This window comes from Pocillopora damicornis, chromosome 9 (assembly GCF_964200805.1).
Source record: "Pocillopora damicornis chromosome 9, jaPocDami1.2, whole genome shotgun sequence".
NCBI classification, from domain to species: domain Eukaryota; kingdom Metazoa; phylum Cnidaria; class Anthozoa; order Scleractinia; family Pocilloporidae; genus Pocillopora; species Pocillopora damicornis.
The window spans coordinates 14,266,850-14,283,358 of NC_142678.1; the positions used below are offsets into that span (position 1 = coordinate 14,266,850).

Sequence of the window (16,509 nt, forward strand, 5' to 3'; positions counted from 1 at the left end):
AGAGAATTTCGTGAGCTGCTCATACTTCTTTATGGCGATAACATTGTTTCAGATAAAGAGTTTTTACTGCTGTACGATACCCTCAAAACTAAAAATCCAGAATTTCCTCATGGAAACTACGAGCAATTCGATCTGGATTCCATGAACTCCACCGAATGCAAAGCAGAGTTTCGTGTCGAGAAGCAAGGCCTCCGTCGCCTTGTTGCAGCACTCAGACTACCACCAGTGTTGAGATGTGAACAGAGAAGTATTTGTGACGTCATGGAAGACCTATGTATGCTTTTTAAAGGAGTTGCCTACCCATCCCGGCTCAGCGATATGATTCCGCCGAGCAGTTTCTGAAGTAAGTCTGATCACTCAGACTCATTGGAAATTTACATGGACCTACTGGTGAGTTCTTTTGTGATATGAAGTTATAGCTTTTAGTAACATAAACTTCCTAAGCAACTTATATTCTCAACTTTGATTTTTTCCTTCGTTTTAGAGGGGCGTAAACACGACGCAGGGATATTAGCACCCACGGAAGAGGGGTGATGTAAAACAGGAAAAAAATGCCATTTTATGCCATAATTGACCACTTATGTAATAACACAAGCTCAAAAATACTATTACATGGATTGAGTTTTACTTGGAAGATTATTCTTAGTTTTGTTCGTGTGGTTCTACTCCAAATGACCGTTCAACACAAGTGAAAGATGATACAAACAGGCCGTTCGAGCTCAAAGGCAACCACGCCTTCTTACTCGAGGAAACTGCTCAATAGAGGTGAAATTTACGGCGACTAATGGGAAACAAATTCGGGACTTTGACAACTGACCGCTAAATACGGCGCCGCTTAATACAGTTTCGACTGTATGATAAACGACGAATCACATAGGAGAATTAGACACAAACAGTTTTTACTATCATAGTGCGTGCAGTGCTGCTTATCAGTTTCGTTTCATTATTGTACAGTGTTTTTCGTTTCCTTTCTGGACGAAAATAAGGCAGTTTATTCTCCAGTAAATAAATTTTACATATATTACAAATGCTGGGGGCAGTTTTTAGCGAGAACTATTACCAGTTAAGTCATATTTTGAGATATTCGCAAGATAGAGGGCTATTTTAATCGGACCGACATTAAAGATTCATCCTTAAAAAATTATGTACAGGGTAAGAACTTCATCGCTGATCCAGATATGATGTCATGCAAATTACAAGTTGAATAAGTAAGTTTTATCCCCTGATGTGTTCGGAGAAATAGAAGCATAAACAGTTTTTATTTTTCGTTTTTATTTATCAAGGTCCCTATCATAAACCGTTAACACCATAGTGGCACCCGTAAATCATACAATTTCTTTGTACTTTAACTTATACTGAGTGGTTTTATTTTCAAGCCGCCATTATGTCTGGGAGTTTTCATTTAAAGTTAGAAACCAAGTGCTTCGTACAACATAATTGTCATGCATACTTACTTGTTGGGAATCTTAAATTTGGAGAAACTACGTTCTCTGGTGCACGACTCTAAAGGCTTTCTATTACTTATAAGCATAACGAGGACAAAACGAGGCTTTTGTTTACTTCTTCTCAGAAGTTTGGGTCGGATATGGTAAGTAAAACATGAAAGAGGAAACTTTGCTTTTGAAAGGAAGAAGGCTCTTTCTCGGTCAGCGGTTGTCATGCGAGTATGGCGTGGATTTGTCAGCTGTGTTAATTTTACTCTTACAGTCAATTTTCTTTATGATTTTTCGTTATTTCCTGATTATCGATTGTACTAGAATGGTAAACTGATAAGATAGCTCGAGAAAAAACTAAAATGGAGGCGATTTTGAGATCTATTTTGGATGAAATCTTAGAATCCAAACTGACGGCCATCTTGCCATCCATCTTAGACGCAAAGCTGAAGGCTTACGAGGAATGGATGACCTTCTTCAATACATCTTTTGAAACAATGAAAGTTAAGATGAATAATCTGGAGAAACAAACGAAGACTTTAGCTCAAGAGAACGACCGCTTGAGAAGTGATTCTGCTAAAATGACCAAAGAGATTAGCGATTTACGTTCCGCCATCGATGATTAAGCTCAGTACACGAGACGCGAATGTCTCGAAATAAGAGGAGTTCCTGACATCTGGAGAGAATACAAACGAAATTGTGAAGAAAATTGGAACGTAGATTGATGTCGATATTAATGACAGAGATATTTCGATCAGCCATAGAATTCCTTCAGCTAACAGTGGAGAATCAGGGTGTACCCCAATTAGATATCCCGCCATAGTGGTCAAATTTACCAATCGAAGGATTCGGGATCGTTTCTACAAAGCTAGAGCCAAGTTGAAATACTACAATATTAGCGACATTAGATTGGGGCGCCATGGTGAGAGCAATATCTTTATTCAAGAAAGCCTAACGGAAACAAAAAGAAAGCTGTTGAAGAATTGCCTCAAATTTCATAAAGACCAGAATTATAAGTTTATCTGGACATATTATGGAGTGATTTATTTGAGGCGTAATGAGCACACACCAGCGTCACGTATCACATCAGTTGGGGATTGGGAAAGGCTGCAACCACGACGATCAACATCTGAATCAACCAGTACAGCAACTACTGAAGTATCTTCCCAACCAAGCTAAGTGCAAGAAAGTAACAGTTACTGTTGTCTAAATGACGTAAGATTAGATACTGGTAGATGCCCATGTGCTATCTGCGATAAGTTAATTAGGAGTAACGGGAGGAAATTGAAATGTAGTCTGTATAATCTTTGTTATCACCTTAATTGCACATGCCTTACTTTAGCTGATTACAAGTACTTTAAGTCCAGTACCCTTGGGTGGACCTGCCAGATATGCTGCCAATCAACTTTTACATTTCACTCAATTGATGATAAAGAACTTGTCAAGCTGTCCTACAATTCCAATTTAAGCTGGTTGTGCTCAAAGAATAGTGTAAATGCTATTCTAGAAGATTTACCGGTGCTTCAGACTACATCTAACATTGGTAATATTCCACACTTATCTAATTCTGACCCTGAATCTAACACACCTTCCAAAGTTAATTTTAATTATGAAATTAGTAGTTGTTCAAACAAGGCATTTTCACTCCTCAATTGTAATATAAGAAGTATCCAAGCAAACTTTGATAACCTAATGCAATTGTTAAATGATTTAAATTATCCTTTCCACATTATAAGTTTGTTGGAGACATGGCTTAATAGATCCAATGAACAAATCTCTAATCTTGATCTGCTTGGCTACTCATTCCTCTCTCAACCCACTGCGCAGAGGGCAGGTAGAGTTGGTATGTATATTAATAATGGTATTCAATATAGTGTTAGACATTATCTTACCTCTAGCACCGATGAAAGTGAAATGTTATGGGTTGAAATTGAGAGTGACTTAAACAGCAATATGATATGTGGTGTAGTATACCGACATCCCTCTTCCAATCTTGAAACATTTCTGAATAACTTTTACTCAGTTATTGGTAAAATCAATCAAAAAAGGAAACTATGCCTTGTATCTGGTGACTTTAATATTAATCTTTTGAACTTCAATAAACATCCCTTAACCAAAGATTTTATTAATATCCTAGGTTCATTCTTTTAGAGCCCCACATACTGAAACCAACAAGGATTACCAATCATTCCTCTACACTGATTGATAATATATTCTGTAATTCTATCAAATATCAAACAGTCAGTGGGAATTTATTTCATGATCTAACAGACCATTCGCCAAATTTTCTCATCATTGAGAGGTTTGCTTTTTCAAAACATAAAGAGAAAAGATTTAGACGAGATTATTCTAATTATAATGAAGAAGCTTTTTTGAAGGAATTTAGCTCCATTGACTGGTCTAATTTATTTCATGCACTAACTGATACAACTGAAATGTTTGATAAGTTTTACATAAAAGTAATCAATATCATAAATAATCATTTACCCTTAAAGCCACTCACTTGAAAGGAATCAAAATTTCAAACAAAGCTCTGGATTACTTCGGGATTAAAGGCATTCATTATTAATAAAAATAGGTTGTACAGGCACTATCTGAAAACTGATACATGTTACAGCCATACCAAATTTAAGTGTTATCGAAACAAATTAAATCATCTACTTAAACCAAGTAAAACCAATTATTATAAAGAATATTTCATGATCAACAAAGCATTAACAAAAGAAATTTGGGAAGGAATAAAGCAACTGATATGTCTAAAATCCAAAGGTTCCACCTCGCCCAGCAAATTAATTATTAATGAACATGAGATTACAAATGATAAAGCTATTGCTGATCATTTGAATAAATTCTTCTCCAATACTGGAAAAAACTTGGCATCAGCTGTACCTAAACCAAATCTACCATTTAATTGTTATCCACTAGATAAACCACAGGCCTCTAGTTTCTTCTTATCACGTACTGTACCAATTCAACTGAGATTGAGAGTATAATTATGTCACCAAGTTCTAACAAGGCTTGTGGCTCATTTAGTATTTCAACCTCCCTTCTTAAGACTTTAAAAGGCATTTCACCAATCCCTCTTCAGCTGCTTTTTAATCGCTCATTTTCTACTGGTTTGGTGCCTTATCAATTTAAAGTAGCCAGAGTAGTTCCAATTCACAACAAAAGGTCGAGTTTTTAGTCTCCAACTATAGACCTATTTCCGTACTCTCCATATTTAATAAAGGAATTGAAAAATTAATGTATAATAGGATTATTAGCTATCTTGAGAAATTTTCTATTCTACACAATAATCAGTTTGGCTCTAGATCAAAGCATTCGACCACCTATGCTCTTCTCCTCTTGACCAATAAAATACAAAGATCAATCAATATTGGCACCTACTCTTTTTTTTTGCATTTTCTTAGATCTATGTAAAGCATTTGATACAGTTGACCATAGAATTATATTAAACAAGTTGGAGTATTATGGCATATGAGGTGTTGTAAATGATTGGTTTGCATCTTATTTAAGTAACAGAAGACAGTTTGTCTCTTTGTTTGGTACTAATTCTGACTACCAAACTGTTACATGTAGAGTACCACAGGGGTCAGTGCTTGGCCCACTTCTTTTTCTTTTATACATAAATGATATGCCTAAATGCTCCAATATCTTAGAATTTCACCTTTTTGCAGATGATACAAACCTGTTTCTTAATAGTCCTAACATTCTAAATCTAGAAACCAACTTAAATGTAGAATTAGAAAAGGTAAGCTAGTAGCTACATGCTAACAAATTATCTTTGAACATTGAAAAAAACAGCTTTGTGGTATTCCATTCTCCAGAAAGAAGAATAGCTCATAAGTTGAATATTAGTATCTCCAATACATCTGTTAAATCTAATAATCAAGTTAAATATTTAGGTCTCATTTTTGACTCCAATTTGAACTGAAAAAAAATACTTACACGAATTGAGCAAGAAGGTTTCAAGAGGTATTGGAGTACTATCTAAAGTTAGATATTATGTAAACAGAAACATATTACATCAATTATATTGTTCAATTATTTACATCTTACTCACCTATAGTTTATCAATTTGGGGGAATACTTATCTTTCTACTCTTAAACCTTTAATAATTCTTCAAAAGAGAGCTATACATACCATAACTTTCTCAAAACCAGATGAACAATCTGAGCCTCTCTTTAAGGAATTAGAGATTCTTAAATTAACTGATCTTGTTATCCTTCACAATGCACTTTTTATGTATCACTATTACTATAGTCTTCTTCCATCTTTTTCAAACAGTAGCATCCATGCACTCTTACAATACCAGGTTTGCTTCTAAATCAACCCATTATATTAATACCATCAAAACAAACTATGGTAAATTCAACATTCGCTCTGCAGATGTAAAAGTTTGGAATCACCTTGACGAAAACATTTAAAAACAAAGTCAAATTATACATCGTATAGTCTTACTGTTCATGAGTTTTCAACTGGTCCTTTCTTTTTCTTTTTCTTTATCTTATTTTTCTTTATTTATTTTTTGTCCTCTTTTTTTTCTTTTGACTGATAATTTTCTTTGCTCAAGCTTTAGTGCCAACCTACGTCCTATATTTAAACATTATTTACTTTTACTCAGCTAGATTAGCTTTTCAGTTATTCTTAGTAAATGTTACCTTTTTTTGTATTAAATTCTCAATTTGGTTATAAAGCTTGTTGTTGTTGTCGTTGTTGCTCAGTGGAGACAAGGAAGTAGCTTCCAAATGCATTACCCCAAGCCCTGCAAGTCGAAAGGAATTTGGTAACAATAAGAATGAGAGGGCCAGGACTAAGAAATCTCTCAGATCAGACTTCAGAGGTACTGGCTGCAACAGAAGACAGCAGCTTAGGATCTGAGGGTGCATGTATAAACAGAATGACCCTGTTCAAACTCGTAAGGGGAACAAAATATGGTTCACGTTAGGGAGTGTTTGAGCTAGCTGATAGTAATTGACTGAAAAACATGGGTTAAGGGAAATCAGAGTTGTTCGAGTTACTGGTGGGTTTGAGTGAACCGAGTTCGAGTAAGCGGGGTCCTACTGGACGTAAATTGAAGTTAAATTAACTGCAGAGCCTTCATGTTTTTTTAGGTTTTAATTTGTAAATAAAAGTTAGATTGCCATTGAAACATAATTTTCTAGCGATATGCCTTCCCATGGGAGTTTGAAATTCCTGCCATAGCCACATCCATCTGTGATATCTATCAATGTCTTTATAACGTTTATTCGCTGTTATACCGGTAATCTAGGAACATGCGTTGAAGAGGTGGATATATCTAGCTGAAAACTCACTTATTAGAGCATCAAACACTAATTTAACCCTATCTAATACCTACCTAGATACTTACTGCAATAGTTATTTTATTTTTCAGATAGAATTTAGATAGAGCTATCTGCATGGTTCCAAATAACCTGTTAATGGATAGGAATTAGGATTAAGTGATTACACAAGCGACCTGGTTAGGAAATAGCTAGTCAATAGGTAGATTTTAGATCCATAGTTCAGTAAACTAGTTTCAAGATAGCTAAAATCTAGTATCCAATTTTGTAAGGGAATATGGCCGCTTTGTTTAAAACAAAAGATATCAAGGAATATTTCACAATATTGCAAATGATAATGAAAGATGAGGGTTACTAATATTTTGCTGTCTTGAAAGTTCACATAAACCGAGTTTACCTGTATCTATATTCAATAAGTCCAAGAAATCAATACAAACTTAAGCCATAACATGAATGAGCTGGCTCCAAGAGCTCTTTGACTATGATGATTATGTAGAATTATGAACTAACCCTATTTCAAATCCCTAACAATGCAAACACGCGAGAGTACATGTGAGTTGGTCCATTTTGTTCGGCACACTGTATATGCAAGGCTTACCACTCTAGCTCTGAGTATCGTAATAAAGGCTACACAAGATCGAGGATATTTAATGCAGTCCTAGGGTCATATCTTGGTCGACGGAGACAATCAAGTAACAAATTTTGTTGGTTTTCAGAGATCCCTTTGTCCGTTGTTGCGTCATCCGAAATTCTAGAGGATTTAAATACGAAACCAGAAAAAAGAATGTAAATGCAACTGCTTTGTTAAATGCTCTGTTCATTTGTTCAGCTCCTTTTGAGATTCAAAATCGTTGACAGTGCCTGCCAGCCGATTTCAGTGATGTCGGCGTATCTGAAAGTTGTTTAATTTGTATCATCATAAAACCTTTGTTGCAACTTCCGAGGTTTAATCAAATCAAATTTCAACGGCCCCTTATGCTATTTTTGTCCAACAAGGTCAAGGAAAACAAATTTTTTTTAATTGAAATGGAATAAAATTAACTTCGCCTCGGAACAGAGCCATCTCTACGACACTAAGGTAATTTGGTCCCGCAATGTCGTGTAAAACTTATTTTTTGCAGTTGTCCGTGAGCCAGATCTGTGGTTCACTTCAGGCCCTGTTGAAAACCCAGCCATACATGGGCAAGGAATTGTTACGCCGATTCAGACTCTAGAGCACGCATGATTGCAGTGACCCTTTGACTTAAGAACAATTGACGGATATGACGTACGAGTCAAGCTGCGGTCGGTGATGAGAACTATAATGCCAAGTTTTCGAACCTTCTTTAGTCTTACAGTATTGCTCAGTGTTATCTAGTGTCAATGATGCAAATTTATATCCCCAAGTTGATAAAGAACACTTAACTGAACTTAAAATGCCGATGGCACGATTTTTTAAAGACTTTTTCTAAGACATTATCCTTCCACGGAAAAATGTATTGATCGTAAAGGGAAATTCCTGTTTAAACATTACTGAGGGTGAATCAACCGTCATCAAAACGAACAAATCCTATATCAGACGGAGCCACTGAGGTAAGTCATCATCATGTTTTCGAAACAGGCCTGCGACGTTACGTAACTTGACACATATGCCGCGAGGGTAACGAGAATATACGTTTAACACAAGAATAGCACAAGGTGCTGACATAATCAAGGTTTTGTTTTTGCCTTGTCTTGCTTCATACATCGCCAGTCAGATTTCCCGTCGCCAATTGGTAAGCTTCTAAACGATTAAATATGCTGTAATGTTTCAAAGATCCGCGTTAATATCTTTGAACAAAAGGCTTATTAAACCACTCATGGAATATAGGGATGTTATCTGGAATAACTGACATAATCGTTGTTCAGCTTTTCTGGATAGTGTGAAACCGCTGTTTGATATCTTTTCATTATCCTTCGACGTGAAAATGTATCTATTGTAAAGGGAAATTCCTGTTTAATCATTCCTGAGGTTGAATCAACCGTCATCAAAACGAACAAATCCTATATCAGATGGAGCCACTGAGGTAAATCATCATGTTTTCGAAACAGGCCTGCGACGTTACGTAACCTGGCAGATAAGCCGCAAGGGTAACAAGAATATAAGTTTAACACAAAAACAACAAAAGGTCTTTCCTGCTGGAATAATCTAGCTTTTGTTTTTGCCTCGTCTTGCCTCATACATCGCCTCCCGTAGCCAATGGCAAAAGTTGTTCAAAGGTTGATTCGTGGTTATGTTCCAGCCGCGTGCAACATCTACTCAAGGTTGCGTCTTTACAAGTGTTTCGTAGAAAGCAAGATTTGCCAAAGGAAGTTTCTATTGAAGTGATTACACCAAAAAGGACAGACGAAAAAAGAAACAAACAAACCAACAAACCTAGGATTATTGAGATACTGGACTCTATGGGATTGAGTAGGTAAGGAATTTGAATTTGTGACCACATGGCCACCAATGCTTGTCTGCCTATGACTACAGTTTTTTTTTTCCCCAAAAATTAAACGTCCATTGAGAGCTTTATCAGCAATATATCGCAGCCAATTACGTCACATATTTCGTCGTTTCTAACATCATCGTTATCGAGGTATGATGGTACACTGTTTCTTTGGTGTCTGAATACTACATATGGAAACAGCCGTTGAGGCATTTCGTTTCTTACACGGTTATGTAATTATCTTCGAATTTAAAATCTTCGCGACTAACAGATTTCGCGCAGTTCACGATTTCGGGAAAAAAATGATACGGAAATCAGGAATGCGAGATCAGAGGATGCAGGAAAGGCAAATTATTTCCCGTGCAGACCAACGGTGTATGACATGTCTTACCCAAACTTATTTCAAGCCCTAGCTCGTAACGGAAAAGCGGAATCGCAACGTATTGAAAAGTTCTTTCTGAATTAGAGAAATGAGCTGGTGGTGCCTTCTATGATGGTCGACAAATATATATCTATTCTTATGATGAGTCAATCATTTGGTTTGTCATAAAATGACTGTTAAATGACCAAGATTTGGACGGTTCTTCTATTGATACGAATAATAAAAAACTTGGATGACAAATTTACAGGCGTTGTAAAAACATTGGTAAGGTATTATCACGTTTTTCGAACTGAATGATGCATTGCACCCTGTGTTGGAAAACCTGTTTGGTCGAGAATAACCTGTTCTGATACGTCAATCATCCATTGTTATATGCCTCTCTCTTGCTTTTGAATTGATACACCCAACCCCAGCATAATCAGTTGAGCTAGTCAGTAACAGTGTAAACTACTACAGCTTACGAGACTTTGAATTCTTTTTGCAAGAAAGTCTTCCTGCGAGCTCTACATGGCGTCATCTAAGCCAGTAAGTGACTCAGTCCTGAGGTTAACCAAGAGGTTCAATTAAATGCTGTCTCAAATTTTCTTACTGAGGAGCTAAAGCTATAGCATTTGATGTTCAAACTGTGTGACACTCCCTAAATACTGTCTTTTCTAATTAGAATATTGCAGTTTTTTAAAACTCTTTTATCCTGAGGAAATATTACCAGTGCATGTCGCCTCTGATGCTAAGTATCCTAAAAGAGACTGACGAATGATGATGTTATTATTACTGTCGTCCATTGCATGGTTTTCGTAGGATATAAAAAAAAGCAGTAATCGCATTAAGAATGAGCTTTACGGACCATTAAGAAAAAGCGAAAAAAGCTAGGTTCATGAGGGCAATGTTTTCTCCCTATTAACGAATCAAATTTTACATCAACTAATGGAGTGTAAAATGAGGAAAACCTAAGCTAGTCCGTTCTCTCGCAAGGCCTCAAGAAACAGTAGATTTAAGTGTCGTGCTTGATCTTGATTTCATTAGAACTATCAGTAATGGAATGTAAGATATGCCTCAGGTTAAAAAAAATGATAAAGTCGTTCAACTTGTAGCCATAGAACGTTGCAAGCCCACAGTATCTATCTGGCAAGAGATTGTCTTTATAGCATAAAATAATATCTTGATGTGTCGCCAGTTTCGTCTTTCGTCTCGCTCAGTCATCTGCACAAAAGGAATTGTTATGACTGTTATGATCGCATGATTGTTATGCAATCTATCGCTCTTACGTAATACAGGCACAACGTATTTATGAGATGAAATTGCTATCGTTAATCGTTTTAGTTTTTCATTTTTATGAATAAACTGCCTGTTGATTCGTAACTTGTCGCGAATTTGCGACCACATAACCGCCGATACTTGTCTCCGTATAGCTACTGTTTTGAACCTTTCACAAAAATACTCAAGGTTGCATCATTACACGTGTTTCGTAGAAAGCAGGATTTGCCAAAGGAAGTTTATATTGAAGTGATTACACCAAAAAGGACAGACGAAAAACAAAAAAACAATCAAACCAAGAAACTTAGGATTATTGAGCTACTGGACTCTATGGACTCTATGGGATTGTGTAGGTAAGGAATTTGAATTTGAATTTGTGACCACATGACCGCCGATGCTTGTCTGTGTATGGCTGCAGTTTTTTTCTTCACAACAATTAAACGTCCATTGAGAGCTTTATCAGCAATATATCTTAGCCAATTACGTCAAATGTTTCGTTGTTTCTAACATCATCATTATCGAGGGACGATGGCACACTGTTTCTTTGGTGTCTAAATGCCACATATAGAAACAGCCTTTGTGGTATTTCGTTTCCTACACGGTTATGCAGTTAACTTCGAATTTAAAATCTTCGCAACTGCCAAATTTCGCGCCTTTCGCGGTTTAGGGAAAAAATTGATGCGAAAATCAGGAATGCGAGATCAGGTGATGCGGAAAAGGCAGCTTATTTCTTGTACAGTTCAAAGGTCTATCAAAATGTCCTACCCAAACTTTTTTTAAGCCCCAGCTCGTAACGGCAAAGCTGAATCCATTTCTGGGGAAAGACTGGATTTGAACACTTGTTAAAACTGGTGCAGGCGCATTGAAAAGTTTTGTTTGAATTACATCGATAAGCTGGTGGTGCCTTTTATAATGGTCGACAAATATATATCTATTCTTATGATGAGTCAGTTATTTGATTTGTCAAAAAAAGAGTTTTTTTGCAAGATTTGGACGGTCCTTTTATTGATACAAATTATAAGAAACTTTGATAACAAATTTGCAGGTGTTGGTAAGGTATTATCACGTTTTTTGAACTGAATGATGCATTGCACCCTGTGCTGGAAAACCTGTTTGATCGAGAATAACCTGTTTTGATGCGTCAATCATCCATTGTTATTTGCCTCCATTTTGCTTTTGAATTGATACACCCAACCCCAGCAAAATCAGTTGAGCTAGTCAGTAACAGTGTGAACTACTACAGCTTACGAGACTTTGAAGTCTTTTTACAAGAAAGTCTTCCTGCGAGCTCTATATGGCGTCATCTAAGCTAGTAAGTGACTCGGTCCTGTGACTCTCCTTAAATACTGCATTTTTGAAACTCTTTTATCCTGAGTAAATATTACCAGTGTATTTCGCCTCTGATGCTAAGTATCATAAAAGAGACTGACGAATGATGATGTTATTATTACTGTCGTCCATTGCATGGTTTTCGTAGGATAGAAAAAAAGCATTAATCACATTGAGAATGAGTTCTTGGGACGACTAACAAAAGCGAAAAAAAGCTAAGTTTATGAAAGGAATGTCTTCTCCCTGTTAATGAATCAAATTTTATATCAACTGATAAAGTGCAAAATGAGGAAAACCTAAACTATTCCGTTTTGGTTGTCGGTTTGGAAAAAGTGGTGTTTAGAGAAGGGAATTGCCAAGGAAATCGAAAATTACGAGCCGACCCAGCTTAACACTTTGCTCGAGCGATCCAACGCCGAAATTAAAAACCAACATGGTTAAACCTCGGAAACGACGATTCCATTTCATCGAAAGTGATTCGGACACAGACTGAACAATTCCTTGAACTGTTTAGCCGGACTTTGAACTTTTTTGCGCCTTAAAGATGTGAAGATATCATTGCATATTATTGTTTTGATCGTACGCGGTTGTTTTGACCGAATGCACGGTTTGAATAAATTTACTCCTGCTTATTTATTCCAAATTATTACTCGAAATCATGTGATTACCTACACAAACAATATCTTGATTTGTCGCCAGTTTCGTCTTTCGTCTTGCTCAGCCATAAGCCCAGAAGGAACAATTGTTATGTAATTTATCGCTCTTACGTAACATAGACACAACGTATTTATAAGTTCTCGGTCGCTTTGTAAGCACGATTTTGTAAATGCTTTGGGTCAATCGTTTTCTCGCTAAGCCCACAACTATATTGGTCTAACAGCTATGATGTGCTATATGTATGACGGCAAATGGTGAATGTTTTGGATTCCGGCTGTCATAAATAAGGAATCGCCTCGTTGAGCCTTAGATTTTCCGTTTTTATTTCAACCTTTTAGAAGTCAGACGTCACCGTAGATTACATATTGAAGAACTGTCCAGCATTTCTCGGTGGTGGCTGCCCATATGCCAAGCTTTCCCAAGAAAAGAAAAGCATCTGTGACAAATGTCCTCCTTTCAACAATGGTTGCCCTTTCAAACAATGCAAGACCGTGGGTGAGCTTCAAGACATGATGGGTCAGATGCGTGACCAGTCCAAAGACGAAGCTCAATGGATCGAGTTTTTGAAGGATGTCGTCTTTCTTAGTAAGGTAAAAAACGTAGAGTACGGAACTGTCTCCCCTCCAAGCTTCTTCAAGGGTGGCTGCCCATTTGCCAAAGACACTGCAGGAATGGAGATTTTGAAACCTGCATACACTGTGGTAGGTAATTTCGGTTTCAGCATGAAACTATTGATAGAAACCATCGAAAAAGAGCTTTCTAACGTATAGCTTAGATGCAGGAATTTCTTTTCTTTCCCTAGTTTTTGTAGGCAATGCCAAACAATTGTCACTGTATAATGTTTTTCCCACTTTCAGAGCAAATCTCGAAACACGAATCGTTCTACAGAATCTATTGCCTGAAATGAAGAAAATTATGATTAGCTTACGGCTGATTTAGTTGAGCTGTTGTGTACCGTTTCCCAGTGAATATTCTTGTTTCTAGTTCAACTCTATCTTCCCTTTAACCTGCAGTATCCATATTCTTTGACGGTTGAAGAGATCGTCAAGAAGTGCCCAGTTTTTGGCAAAGGTGTGTGCCCGTATAAAGGTCTTGCTGATGAAATGAAAGGAATTACCGGAAACTGCCCTGGTTTCAAACACGGATGTCCTTTCAAGAACCTGACAACCATGGGTGAGTACGTGGGAAAACTGGCCGAAATGCGAGATACGATAGGCACTCCTAAGGGTCGAGCTGCATTCGAGAAGTTGGTGAAGAGGGTTCATGAGATCTCCAAGGAGGCTGAGAAGGAGGCTGGAGCTTGGCCATTCCCTCCAGGTACCTGCCCAATCTTTGCCCGTGATGCACATGGAAAGCGCATCATGCCAAAATACAATTAGGCTTCCTCAGAGTGGAAGAAGAAGGATCTGACTGAGGCAACTAGCATTTAAGTAGTTTTTTTCAGAAATGAATTTTAATTTCATGTCGTTGTCATGTTTAAGAGTAGGTTTTTAAGTCAGTGAGTTTCCTCCCGATATTTTAACTATTAGATATAGGTTGTGGTGTTGGGATCTTTATTGATTGAGTGAGAAGCCTCGGTATAAGATGAGATGATGAGATAGGTATCAAATTATCTATGGAGAGCTCCCGCTCATTCAGCCGGGCTGTAACGACCCCGTTCCTCAGTGTAGAGTATGGAACTGCCTGAGTAAGTGATGCTACTTTGTGGTCTTTTGTTATATGTGCTCCTTGCTACTAAATGTTTCGGTGTTGGGTTTTTTTTGAAGAGCTTTTTTTGACTTATTTGGCAGTAAACAACTCCCCTCCCTGTTTTTAACGTGTTTATCCTATAACGAGTCATTCTTTGGTCATAATTGCATCTGATCTTGTCTTCAAGCGCAGCTTCAACGCTGTAACAGTGTTCAACCTTTTACCTAGGAATATAATAACAATAAAGCTCTTCTCTTTGGGGTTTTAAAATGATTGTCACGTTTAATTTGTGGTGATTTAACCTCGACAACTTACTTCTGCATAGGGTTCTTAAAGGAAAATTAACATGAAATTATATCAGTATGTTTTTATGTCAGGGAGGCCACTCGCCATCTCAGTTGCAATCAAGCTCGCATATATTATTGAATTATGTCCTTTATCTAAGGGTTACTGTCAACAAAATAGAGTGCCTTCCGGAAAAATTGTCCCACGTGCGCTACTTTAAAAGAAACCATTAAAAAAGTTGTGGCGTTCCAACACCACCAAAGTTCAATTGATCAATTTTTATTCGAAGATACAAACATTAACCTGTAATTTGCAATATTAACTGTAGACTTTCAATTTGTTATTCAAACATCCATAAAAGCCTTTTGAAATCCAATTAGAACATTTAATTATGCGCTCCAAACACACAAATAGTCAGTTAAAACTTTCAATTAATCAGGTTTAACCAAAGGCGGCCCAAGCTCCAGCTGTGAGATGATCATCTTACAAAATAAGAGTCGTGGCGAAATTATAAGAGTTTGTATAGGAATATTTTCGACCGCTTTAAGGAATAATATTTCGAGGTTTTCTACGTACATGAGGGTTTTTCTCATATATATAGAAAACCTGGAAAAAAATGATTCGCCAAAATGGGTTTCCTTCAACTTAGAATGCGGTCAGATAACAAGCAACGCACTGTGGAAGTAAGGTGAAGTATTTTTGTGAGAATTTGACTTATTTTTTTATTCCTTAGAGCGGTCGTAAATATTCCCATACAAACTTATAATTTCGCCATGACTGTTATTTCGTAAGATGATCATTCCACAGCTGGAGCTTGGGCTGCCTGTGGTTTAACGTTTATTTATAAACATCAAACCCTTTCAGTAACATTTGAATGTTAACTCCAAATTAGCGGGTTTTTAATGCAACCTTCTCATCCTTTAGCGAAACTTTCATCCTGGGTATTAAAATATATCAATTACACTTGCAGGTCGGACATTCACTATTTAATTCAAACGTTCAATTCCGATTTTCCATGTAAACATTCAATTCCAACATTCAATGCAAACATTTAATTCAAACATTAAATATAAACATTCAATTCAAATATTCAGTGCAAGCATTTAATTGAAACATTCAATCCTGACATTCAATGCGAAAATTCAATTCGAATATTTCATGTAAACATGCAATTCAGCAATATTCAGTGAAGACATCATTCCATCTCTGTTCGCTCCGTGGCCTGGGGCCAACATCCTGGAACTTCTGAAATCCGAAAGGCGCGCGAAACCAAATTGTGTTTCCTTTGCTTTTGGAGTTCCTTGTGCGTGTGGCATCAATTATTCTGCGATTTTTACAGCACTTCAAAGGTAAGTTTGAGAGTGTTTATTACTGTATGTTGTTGGCATTTTCGAGGTTTAGTATATTTGTGACTTAGAGTTTATGAATTGTTTTTCATCTATAAGCCAGAGGGCTTGAGGACATGGCACAGAGTAAATTCGGCCGCGGATCGAGTTAAGCAATCTTGAAGAACCGCAGTAGGATCTAGTCTGAGTAAAGACAGCCCTGTCCTTTCTCTTTGCAAAGTGAGACCTTGACTTTTGGGATGCTAGGAAAATCTATCTCCTCGTGCAACTTAAATGTGCGCGTGTTCCAGCCGAAGATCTTGTCGCCTACTACTGTGCATGTATTAGATCTTCCCTTGACTACGCTTGTCCAGTTTTCCATTTTTCTCTACCTCAGTATT

General features: G+C 37.0%; 1 protein-coding gene and 1 pseudogene across 2 annotated transcripts; both read left to right on the plus strand.

Annotated features, from left to right (window-relative positions):
* Positions 1 to 1,795: 1,795 nt before the first annotated feature.
* Positions 1,796 to 6,718, plus strand: LOC149040316 (uncharacterized; annotated as a pseudogene).
* A 3,237-nt stretch (positions 6,719 to 9,955) lies between these two features.
* Positions 9,956 to 14,771, plus strand: LOC113674663 (uncharacterized). 2 transcript variants are annotated; one of them, XM_089182116.1, is made up of 3 exons: positions 9,956 to 10,094; positions 13,148 to 13,510; positions 13,823 to 14,771. In XM_089182116.1, exons 1-3 carry the CDS (start codon positions 10,077 to 10,079, stop codon positions 14,186 to 14,188), a joined length of 747 nt encoding a protein of 248 aa, XP_089038242.1. In that variant the 5' UTR covers positions 9,956 to 10,076; the 3' UTR covers positions 14,189 to 14,771. The 2 variants fall into 2 exon arrangements, with proteins under 2 accessions (XP_089038242.1, XP_089038243.1); XM_089182117.1 differs by lacking the exon at positions 9,956 to 10,094 and adding an exon at positions 12,003 to 12,135.
* The last annotated feature ends 1,738 nt before the right edge of the window (positions 14,772 to 16,509 follow it).